Raw genomic sequence first — 12,166 nt, 5'->3', positions numbered from 1 at the left:
AGGTTTTCCACGTAAATCTCGGTGTCCAGTTATCTCAAATTACCGCAGGTGGAATCAACACAATCCGCACCATACCAACTTACTCCAAAGGGATGACATGTTTTTTATGCCAAAAAGAAGGGAAAATTGTAAAAATAACTTGATGAGCCAGCATGTTCGGAACTTGTCAAAATTTAGTTTTGATTTACTAATTTGGAATTTTTGTTTTGATCGTTTTTCAACAGGGATGCTTAGTTGGAACTAAGCATGCTTACGTGGATTAAAAATAGAGGGAATTTGTTTACGTGGAAGCCAAGTGTCCATGGAAATTGTAAAATTGGTAATGTAAATCGATATGTTTTGGTTTTTAGTCACGAGACTCGTCAAAGTTTGGTATTCATATATCTCTTGCAATTTTTTTTTCCGATTTAGATTCATTTTTGTTGCAAATAACTCGAACTAAGGATGACAATGAGTCGAATCTAAACCTCGTTTGAACTCAAAACCACGTGGATCTTCAACCTCACCCATGGCCTAGCCAAACAAATTTATAGATTTGTATTGAACTCAAACAATGGGCCGTGGAGTGCAATGTGGCTGAGCTTAGGCCCATCACACACCGAAATAAAGGCCCAGGCCCAAATAATTCTCGTGATTTCTTGGTCGAGATTGCAAGCTGAAGTTAACCCCACACTATCCAAACTGTGGGATTGAGGAAGAGCCACCAGAAAAATCGAAGATTCTTCCAAATGTAATATTTTTTCTGCCACAATTTCAACAATCCCACCAAGAAATACACAGTTCCTCGTAAATTTGGTTCGGTCAATTGTGCAGAAAAGAACAATGAAAATGGTGGCATCTGCTCCAGCTTCTCAGCTCAGCTCTTCGTTCCTCTGCTCCCCCGTGAAGTCCTCTTCCGCATTCTCCCAAACAAGGAAATCCCTTAAATTTCAGCGGCTTCCATCTTCGTATCCTTGCGTCAGAGCCGTTGAACTTGACCAGAGCACGGTTGATGGCCGCTGCTTTCTGCTTAACAGTGTTTTGTTTACTGATTTTAAAGGGTTTTCTTAGTTGTTCTAGTGTTGTTTTTCAGATAGTAGCGATATCTGTGGGAGTGGTCAGCATTGCAGTTGGGATTGGAATTCCTGTTTTTTATGAATCCCAAATCGACAATGCTGTAAGATTTAGTTTAGTCTAGTCACTTGGAATATTTGCTGGGACTTGAATATCTGGTAAAAGTTGGGTGTTTTAGCGACATTGTTAATGTTTCAGGCAAAAAGAGAAAACACTCAGCCATGCTTTCCCTGCAACGGCAGCGGTGCCCGTAAGTAGTTTTCTTGATTATCTATGTGTTCATATATGAATATGGATTATCAATGCTCTGAATTTAAGCACCACGTGACCAGTACTTTAGGTACTAAGCTCAGAAGTTGTTATATATCTCATCTGGGGACCTTGTGTTTTGGGCATGGAGGTATAGCATGTACAAGTGTTTATGTGAATGAAATAAGAGTTGAACACTTTTTGCTTTGCTGAAAATGTAGAGTTTGATTAATTTTTTGTTGATGCTCGAGCAAAGGCTGGTCCGATTGTTCCGAAATACTGTCTGCTTTTGATTTTCAAAAATAGAGCCTTTACAAAACGTATTGCCACTCCCTGGCACCATAGAATGAGGGTTGGTTGCAAATGAAACCATGTACATTGGGTGGCATTAGCGATTAAGATATATCTCTATTTATATCGAGAAAAAGATTAAACCATGTACACCCTTATAATATGATTCATATTGCACCAACATTTCGATCTGGGACATAGCATTACGTATATGATGACTATCAATACTGAATTTGACTCCTCCTCAGTCTCTTTTTCAAGAATAAAGGACTAACCTCTGACTTGCTCGATCTTGCTTCCCTTCAATTTACTTGTGGCTCAGGCCTAGACATACCCAGATAACAAGCTTTGAACATGGGTTTGTTCAAGAGAGGGATATATTATAAGATTCCAAATATCTTGCAAATATCGTCAAGGGCTTGTGCATTATAAGTTCTCCGAATCAAGTAATATGATTCATATGAGTGAGGCAACAATTAGTTCCATATGCAATAATTTATCGATTTTTATTCCAAGAAATTCGGTTATGTAAACCACAAGTATCAAGTATTAACTCATGTCATTTCATTGGCCCAATTTTATGAATTTGTTACCTTTATTGTTAAATCATAGACTCCGCATTTTTTTGGGCACTTGTGCTATTCACATCCTTTCAAGCGATGAGTTTGAATTTGGAATTTGGACTTTCTTGTTTGTGTTTTGTTTAGAATTATTATTGTTTTCCGGTAAATGTGAAGAACACTTTTTCTATTACAAATTTTTTCAAGACTGTTATTTCGAAAGCTTAACTTTGAGATTCTCAAGAAATAGAACATCTGTTGTTACTTTTAACATGACTGGTGGCCTCATCACAGGCGAGGAATTTGATCAAGTACACCCCTAGTCACATTTCAAAATATATCGTATTTCCTGCTGGCGTTTTCAGTCGAAAAACTTGGATGCTCTTAAAAATTACATCTAAAAATTATTGTGATTTTCTGCAGAGAAATGTAGATTTTGCATGGGTTCTGGCAGCGTGAATGTAGAGCTTGGAGTGGGTGAAAAGGAAGTCTCAGGATGCATAAACTGTAACGGGGCTGGTTCTTTAACATGCACCACATGCCAAGGTAGCGGCTTTCAACCTAGATATCTCGACCGCAGGTGCTTATCTCATCTCTCCGATTCCCTCTGTCTCGACCATGAACTGTTATTTACCAATGGTCCTGGTTTACCTTCAGCATCATATTTTGGCAGTTGGAAATGTTTGGAACAGATGAAAGAAACTAATCATAAAATTTATGTGAAAAACACTTACTAACACGAAAAAGGAAAATCGTTGCTGCACCTAGAAATCTTCTCATTCTTATGAAAAATCTTGTTGTGAGAACGACTGAGAATCTGTGTTTTAGAGCTAAAAAGTCAACTTAATATCATTCTAGAAGTTGGATTCTTCGGGTTAGGTAAAATTGGACATTATCCCTTTTTTGGGTACTCGATATCCTTCTAGAAGTCGCACACTACAAGCACAAGTTCAATGTTTTGTTCCAAACCTCTATATATTCCTAGCATTACCTGTTTTCCCTGCTAATCCAAGTAACTTTTTTGCTTTTCCTTCCAACAGAGAATTCAAGGATGACGACTAGATACCGGAGAAAACCTTTCCACAGGGTAGAAAGGGCCGTTTGGCGACTAGTTTGCAGTAACGCGTTTCGTTGGGTTGAGGTTTTGTACCCAATTAATTTTGGGGAGAAAGTATTTAAATGCGAAAGTAGCTTGTTTTTGCCATTTTCAAACGTATCTTCATTGAGAAACTCCAAAATCGACGATGTTAATTTGATCTTGTTTCTTTTCTTACAAGAACATGCATTCATTCTTTGCAAGAAGTTGAGAAATTATTGTATTCAAAATCTTGTCTTCTTGTGATAATTCCGACATTTTTTTGAACCTCTCAAAAATTTTCATCTTAGTTTACTCAAAACATTAATACCAAAAATGGATCTACTAAAATAATCGACTACTAATGCATCGTGCTCTCTGTTGTGGGTGTTGTGTGCGCTACCGATATAAGTGATATCATCTCTGGCTTTATGGGAGACGTCGTGAGTTCGAACTTTCTTCACCCATGAACCAAAAGAACCAGACACGAAAAGGAAAACAAAACGAGGTTCTAACATATGCATTAAAAAAACATCTATGCTAAAGCATCTAAATGGATTTGTAATAGATGCGACAACACTGCATGCTTCCGTTCAGCTATTTGTCTTCCCCCCAAAATACCACCCTTTTAGAGATCGAGAGATTTTGTACATATTTAACACCAACACATCACTCCCTTCCCCTCCATCAAAACATATGCAGCTGACGACATTTACAAGACAATTTCACACTGTGCAAAACTTGTACACTTTCTTTGCAACCACGCTAATCGTACGCCATTGTTATTGAGAGATAGGAATGTCTCCCTAAAATTAGGATTCTGGAAGAGATCCAAGGCAGCATAGTAGACATAGTCTTCAATACCTTCGATCTCATCCAATGCTTTTATGCACTCGGTGATGGTGAATCTTTCACAGGTAAGAGAATTGGTAGCTGACCGTACTTTTGAAGAAGTTATCATGTCCAAGAGGACTTTCGCCATCATGTCATTTGATTCTTCATTCCAGTTGCTTTGATCAGGTACAGAACTAGCCTCAGTGGGGCGTTTTCTCTTTTTATCAGCTGTGTTCTGGCTAATGATTTGCGACGAAGATCCATTTCCTTGCACAAATTTTGATGTCGATGGAGTTTTGATACATGGGTTTCCACCTTCTGCACCCGAGGCTTCGTTTCCAGCAGATTTGTCAAGTTCTTCGTAGTGGCTTGATTGGGCATATTTTCCATCTACACCAGAATCTGCAAATATTGTGCATAACTGCTCATAAATAGGACAATCCTTGGTCTTGGCTGGTTCAGTCTTGGGCTGTTCCTGTATGCATCGGGTGATATTTATAAAGGAAATAATGTGACAGATCGACATGTCATTAGTATACATATTCGTGGCCATGTATAAAAGGAGATACCCCTATGTCATCCCATAGATCAAACCCCATGAAGCAAGGATCCTGCATCGCATCACTATGGTTAAAAGCAGATTGCAAATTGTGATAGCGCGTCCTGAGGACGTCCAGATGTTTTCCTCAACTGATTGTTATTGAAACTGAGACTGGTCTGTCCATTGAATTCCTCACGAATCTGGTTCCATGTCTTCTTGTCAAAAACATTATTAGTCCTATTCCCTAGTTGAATCTGCTTCACAACTATGTCTGCAAAGATCTTATCAAGTGCTGGGGTCCATCGTGTTCTCAGACGCTCTTGCTTCAGTTGCTCGTCAATAGGTTCTGGTTCCATCTGCACACACGAAAGAGAGTAATTTACCGTTTAAAAAAGAGCCAAAGTATTGCCAGGGAAATAACATTTAACATTTGAATGATGACACTGACAACAGGGAACTAGACAAGACACTTACCTTGGCTTGATCTTCACCCCAGAATTGGCATAGGCGACTAAAATGCTGGTTCTGCTCCTCTGCAAGTGTGTCCCACATCACACTATCACCAGAATCAAATTTCCACAAGAAGGTAATAACTTCGTTAAAAATATAGGTTAACTACTTGCAAGATTCTGTAAACTCCCTCCACAAATTTATAAAAGGAGATAACAAAATGAAACACGGATATAAAAAATTCATGCAAACAAACAGTCTACTAACGCGAACGAATAAGCAGAGAATACAAGAATGTCCACATTCAGATCATCTGCCCATGTGATAATTGTAAAATATTCCAATGTAGCTGCTTTTCATCATTTCTCAATCAATAATTCCAATTTTTTTAAGCATCGGGCTAAGAAAACAGCCTTTATCAACACCCATCAAGCCTCTTCTCATACCAAATCAAAACTACACATAGTCTAGCTGAAAAAGGAGCCAACAAACTTGCTTTGCATATTCAACACCAAGCGACACATTTTTCCCCGTCAAACGAAAATGCAAAAGTGTCAGTAATTGGTAACTAAAAACACAGAAATTTTCCCATAAATCTTCAGCATAAAATCAATCGTTACACCCAATCAAAATTCAGATAGATTTTTTCCAAAAATTAAGGGATAATTTTACCAAAAACACATAAATATCAACAAAGGTAAAGGAGTAAGAACAATACCTGAACGTAGAACTAACCAGACAATGCCCAGAAAATTGAAATCGTTAATCAACAGCGTCGGAATTTCTGATTTAGGGTTTGCTGATTGCTGAAGCCAAAAATATGAAAGAAATAATATCGCGTTAATTATTATTAGCAAGTGTGCATTTTACAACGAAATCACAAGACGGGTCGAAAATATTTGGGCTTATGTGGGAAAATGGGCTGTCAATCCAATACAAAATCAGAAGATGGGTCCAAATATTTGGGCTTTTAGGAGACGAAAATGGGCTGCCTAATCCAATACAAAATCAGAAGATGGGTCCAAATATTTGGGCTTTTATGAGACGAAAATGGGCTGCCTAATCCAATTCTCCATTTCATGATTTGATATCCATAGCTGGGACTTTAATTGGAACTAGTGTATCGACACAAGCAATGCGTGCACGTATAATAATTTTTTATAATTTATTTGATTTATATTTAAATGATGATCAAAATGTAATTAGAAGAAATAACGAGAAACTACATTGCAATTTTGATATATGAATTAAAAAATAAATAGAAAAAAAAATCTAAGAATTGAACCTACAACTTGACGAGAAATAAAGACTCCATCTGTTGAGTTATAAATAACTTGTATTAAAGTTTTAATACTTTATTAACATAAACAAACAATGACATGAAAAGTTATTTAATCTAAGTATCTCAAACTTAATAATATAACTAGTTACTCTGCACACACGATGCGTGTGTACAACCTTTTTTTATCATCATTGATGGACTAAAGTGAAAATTGACAAATTATGGAGGGGCTAATTTGATATTTGAATTGTTGAAATTAAAAAAATAAAAATAAAAATGTGTTGAAATTTAAAAAAAAAAACAAAAAAAAAGTGTAATATTAGTATCATATAAGGATAAAGTTGGAAGAAAATGTTGGTGTCCCTTAGATGGTTACTATCATGTCCGCACCCTTAATAAAGTAAAATAGATAATAATAATATAATTAGTATAAATAACCATAATTAGTCTTTACATTTTTTTTCATTATAAATTATATCTAGAAATTTAATGATATATATAGATAAATATAAGTAAATTTTAATGATATATGTAGATAAATATAAGTAAATAATTTTATAAATTTTTATATTTTTATTTCATTATGAATTATATATAAAAATTTGATGATAAAATTAGATAAAAATAAATAAACATTTTTATCAATTTAAAAGATTTTATATTATAATTACACTAAACACACCGAAGTTAATCTAAAACTATCTTATTTTATAGTATAGCATAGATATATGACCATCTTGCTTTATAATATAATATAGATATTATGGGGTATTTTGATAGTTACACCACAATTAACAAATTAATCAATTATTTTAAAATCATATCAAACAACATATATTTCATCATATTATATATTTTATCCTTATTTTTTATTTTCTTATTATTTTTATCACATTCTTTTACTGATCATATCGCATGTATCAAACGATAGCAAATACGATATTAATTTTTTATCAATTTTTTTATACGCAAAAAATTATCGGGTATCAATTATTATATCCTAAATTATATTCATACTCTTTATCATGAAAACTTATGGACGTGTCAGACACATGATCGTGCTAAATATAAAATTATCTTACTTCTATTATCAAACGTTGTGTGTCCTGATTCGACCGTTTGTTATAAATCTCTCAGTATAACTTCAAAGCAAAGAACTTGGTTGAGAAAGATAATGACAATTACAGAAGAAATGCATGAATAACATCAAATTTAATTTATGTTATGAACTCAAACAACATTTTTACAAGAAGCCAGAAGAAATATGTCAAAAATTAATGAAACTCTGTTGGAAATTGAAAATAAGCGAACAAATTATTGAGAGAATTTGCAGAAACTTTGTTATAGTTTTTTCAAGAGAGTTTTTTGATTCTTCTTTTCTATTTTTGTTCAACTCTTTCCAGCGGTTTAGCCATCTTCCATGATCGTTTATCATGGATCGTAAGTCAACTTCCTCAGTCGTGCGTTTCTCGGACCAACTGCAGCTTTCGTGGACTTAGCAACTTTACAATTGGATTCCAAGTACAAACATAATAATTTAGGGTTTTTCTTTACTTTCGTTACAGAAACACTAAAGAATGAATTATAAAACCTTTATTTATATATTGGGAGTTCAAGCAAAATTACATCGTGCTTAGTCGATGTTCTTCTTCTAGTTTTTTATTTGAGCATTTATAGTTTTGTTGATCACCATTATATTGATTTCTCAACTGTTTTAATTTATTTTGCAAAAAACATAGTGGGAGAAATCGAGGATTTGAGAACCTCAAAGGCCAATGCAAGAAAGCACCTTAAAGACCAATGGAGATGAAAAATCTTGCATCATGTTAGTGCCGCTGGCCAATCCAAAAAAAAAAATTACCAAGCTTGGATGAATATCTTTGCAAACGACTGAGCATCATAAACGGGGAAATAAAACACATAGACTAAGGATAGTAGGTGTAGTTTTTTGTACTTGTTTGTCATGATTTGACAAGTGTCTTTCTAATGTGTAGAGTTGGAAAAATGGTTCTCTTTATTCTTGGAAATATGTTGTTGACGTTATACATGCTGCTTTGGATTTGTTTACATATATTTGTATTTTTATCATGTCGAATTTTTGTAAAAAAGGCCGAATAGCCTGTTTTCCTATATGGCATATAACGAATGACATAAACATAATATTGCTATGAAACAAACCACATAATTCCACGGTCTACCATAAAAAACTAAATTAAATGACAATCTTTATTGGTGTTTCACAGCTAACTTGGCTACTAAAACAAGATATATATACCAAAATCCTTTCTTAAAACCACAACACCACCAAAAACTCAAGGACCAACAATTTCATTTATTCACAAGTGCAGTACCATTATCTACAAACAAGTTCAGCAAATCATGATTTAGAAGTTTATTCCTCACATATTTACAAAAACTTCTTGCAAGTCAATATGACAAAATTAACCAAAGTGGCCATCCAACCTACTTTGTACAATACTTATCATCTATTCCAGTTTTATGAACCATCTGTCTCCGGCAACCCTACCCAACTATTGGAATAGTAATGTTTCAAGTACTTGCCATTAATCCACCTTCAATGCGACTGTGGGCCCCTTAGCTCCTAATCGTTATTACAATGCAATCTGATTAGGATTAACTAATTACAGCAGAAAACGAGTTTAAAATTTCTTTACAATGATCCCGAAATATTTCTTCTATAATTTAAATACTAAAAATAGTATTTAATCTCATATCATAAACATGCCCACACAAAGTCATAACCAATCATATACAAACAACTCATATCCTCGGGACATGCCCCGGTATATAGATACATATACATATATACTGGGAATAAGACATAAACATAAAACATCAGCCCAAGCTGTGGCTCCCTCCAGAAGTACCCTCTCCGGTCTCCTGATATCCTGGAGTACCTGCCATTGTCCACACACAAAGACAACAACAGCCCCCTTTGGGGGTGAGCAAAGCTCCATATGGAACAACCAATCATATATACCACAAGTATCTAAACAATGATATATGGTATGCAATGCATGTATGTCGTGGAGGTATCATGTCAAATGCCCATCCACTGAGCACATGTCAGAATCAATCGAATCGCTATCAAATCAATGCTCGAGCTGGCACACCGGCCAATATGGGATACTCGTATGATAGCGTCGGCAAAGCGCCATCAAATCCCAAATCTCATATCCAATCATATGGGGCCACAAAGGTCTATGCTTTACGGGTTATATAATACCGACATAGCGATTGTGTTCACAAACCCCGGAATCCAATCAAATCATATCAGGGTATCCAAGGATCATAGCTCAATGTGCATGTCATGTATCGATGTATGCATAAAATGATGTGTGTTAACAAAACATTTATTTTATACATCGATATCTCAATCTCAATGTCATGTATGCCACATCAATCAACAAATAAGGAATGTAGACACATAATCTCATTCCAATCAATCAAATCAATCCGACATATATCATATAATACAGATACCTATCGTATATTACCCGGTCGCAACATACCTCAATTCTTCGTTTCCAGTTGATGTAGCCTGAAGATATTGATATTACACTTTATCTACATCAATAACATACTCATTCCAATCAATAACATATTCCAAAATCATTAATATGAGTTTCAAATATCATTTGAAACTTCAAAAATTTATATCAAATCAAATTCATATCATAATTCAATTCCGACTTCGAATACAAGTTTCTTGTCGGTTATTCTACAACATATAGGAAATTCAACTTCAAATACATGCTATTCCAGCACTTTGATATTTCGAGCTGTTGGAACTAGAAGAAAATTACCTCAGTCAGAAGCCCTCGACGCGAAGATCACAAATATATAATTTGTTTCGCGTTTAGACAGCGTTTCGAAGTCAATTCGGACGAAGGAATTTCGAAATCTCGTATCTTCTCTCGAATCCTCGAAAATAGAAATGAAGAAAGAAGAAGAAAAAGCTTATTCTTATCTCCACCGTTTCGGCGCTCGGGCGGTAGAATTCTCGCGCCCGAGCGCGAGACATTCTGTCCCCGAGAATTGTTTATGCCGCGCTCGGGCGGTCAAAAGTTACCGCTCGGGCGCGGAGTGTTCTACCCGAACACTAACATTTTCTACCTTGGCGCTCAGGCGGTCATTTTCTACCGCCCGGACGCCACACATTCTGTACAAAATATTTATGTTTGTACTAAATTGGCGTCCGGCCTCTCCACTCGAGCTCTTACAACGTCAATTCATATTCAATATTCATTTTCTCAATTTCATTGTCATAATATACATCAAATGTATAATCACATATCAAATTCCTGAATTATCGATAATCATATAAGATTTACGATAATACGATACACGGTCCTTATATTTCTCCCCCTCTTAAAAGATTTCGTCCTCGAAATCTCAAACATCTCTATATACATAACATTGGCAAACATATATATGTTATCAGTTATAGTACATATCAAAGCTAAAATCAGTAAAAGGATCAGAATACATCGAATACAATGGAACAGATGGACTAGCATCAAATCAATTCAGATATGATTCTCGCATTTTGCTTTCCAATTCCCACGTCGACTCTTCAACACCATGTCGTGTCCATTGCACTCGAACTAGAGGAATCGATTTATTTCTCAATATCTTTTCCTTTCGATCCATAATTCGAACAGGTTGTTCGACATAGGAAAGAGAAGGATCAAGTTCAACCTCATCAAGTGCAAGTACATGTGATGGATCCGGTTCATATTTCCTCAGCATAGAAACATGAAACACATCATGAATGGGAGATAGAGCTGGTGGCAATGCCAATCGATACGCAAGATTACCAACTCGATCTAGAATCTCGTATGGACCAACATAACGAGGAGATAGTTTCCCTCGCATGCCAAATCGAACAGTGCCTCTAAAGGGAGATATTTTCAAAAATACTCTGTCACCTTTCTGGAATTCCAAGGGTCGTCTTCGTTTATTCGCATAACTCGTTTGACGATCCTGAGCAGCTTTCATCCGCTGCCGAATCAACTGAACCTTATCATTCATTTCCTGTATCATTTCAGGTCCAAGTCAATTGTCTCTCACCAATCTCATCCCAGAATAACGGTGATCTACATCGTCTCCCATATAGAGCTTCAAACGGTGCCATACCGATACTCGTCTGAAAGCTATTATAATAAGAAAATTCGACCAATAGTAAGGCATCTTGCCATCCCATTCTGAAGTCCATCACAACAGCACGCAACATATCCTCTAACGTTTGAATCGTACACTCGGTCTGGCCATCAATTTGTGGATGATAAGCAGTACTCATAGCCAAACGCGTACCCATCGCCTCCTGAAAACTACCCCAGAATTTAGAAGCAAATCTGGGATCACGATCAGATACAATCGAGACTGGCACACCATGCAGTCTCACAACATTCTCAATGTATAAACGGGTCATTCTCTTATAGGGATAAGTCCGCTCATATGGAATAAAATGCACAGATTTGGAAAGTCGATCGATAATCACCCAAATAGCATCATAGCTCTTGGGCGAACGAGGTAAATGAGTCACAAAATCCATAGCGATATGTTCCCAATTCCATTTCGGGATTTCAAGACTATGGAGCAATCCTCCCGGTTTCATTCTCTCGGCTTTTACTTGCTGGCAGACAAGACATTTCGAAATAAACTCAGCAATGTCCTTCTTCATACGTTTCCACCAGAATTGAGGTCTCAATGTCAAATACATCTTTCGACCTCCAGGGTGAATACTGTATTTGCTACAATGTGCTTCTCGAAGAAGGGCAGATTTTAAATCAGAATCATCAGGGACT

At 36.0% G+C, this 12,166-nt stretch overlaps 1 protein-coding gene and 1 pseudogene across 1 annotated transcript; one reads left to right on the top strand and one right to left on the bottom strand.

Moving 5' to 3' along the window:
- Positions 1–664: 664 nt before the first annotated feature.
- On the top strand, positions 665–3,412 carry LOC142520645 (protein SPA, chloroplastic). Its single transcript, XM_075623719.1, has 5 exons — positions 665–987; positions 1,073–1,156; positions 1,252–1,303; positions 2,577–2,733; positions 3,194–3,412. The coding sequence occupies exons 1-5, from the start codon at positions 823–825 to the stop codon at positions 3,213–3,215; spliced, it is 480 nt and encodes a 159-aa protein (XP_075479834.1). The 5' UTR covers positions 665–822; the 3' UTR covers positions 3,216–3,412.
- A 310-nt stretch (positions 3,413–3,722) lies between these two features.
- LOC142520644 (L10-interacting MYB domain-containing protein-like) lies at positions 3,723–5,899 on the bottom strand (annotated as a pseudogene).
- Between the last annotated feature and the right edge of the window lie 6,267 nt (positions 5,900–12,166).

This window comes from Primulina tabacum, chromosome 12, assembly GCF_025594145.1.
Source record: "Primulina tabacum isolate GXHZ01 chromosome 12, ASM2559414v2, whole genome shotgun sequence".
NCBI classification, from domain to species: domain Eukaryota; kingdom Viridiplantae; phylum Streptophyta; class Magnoliopsida; order Lamiales; family Gesneriaceae; genus Primulina; species Primulina tabacum.
Note: the sequence above shows the minus strand (reverse complement) of the source record. Positions and strands in the feature narration are given on the sequence as shown.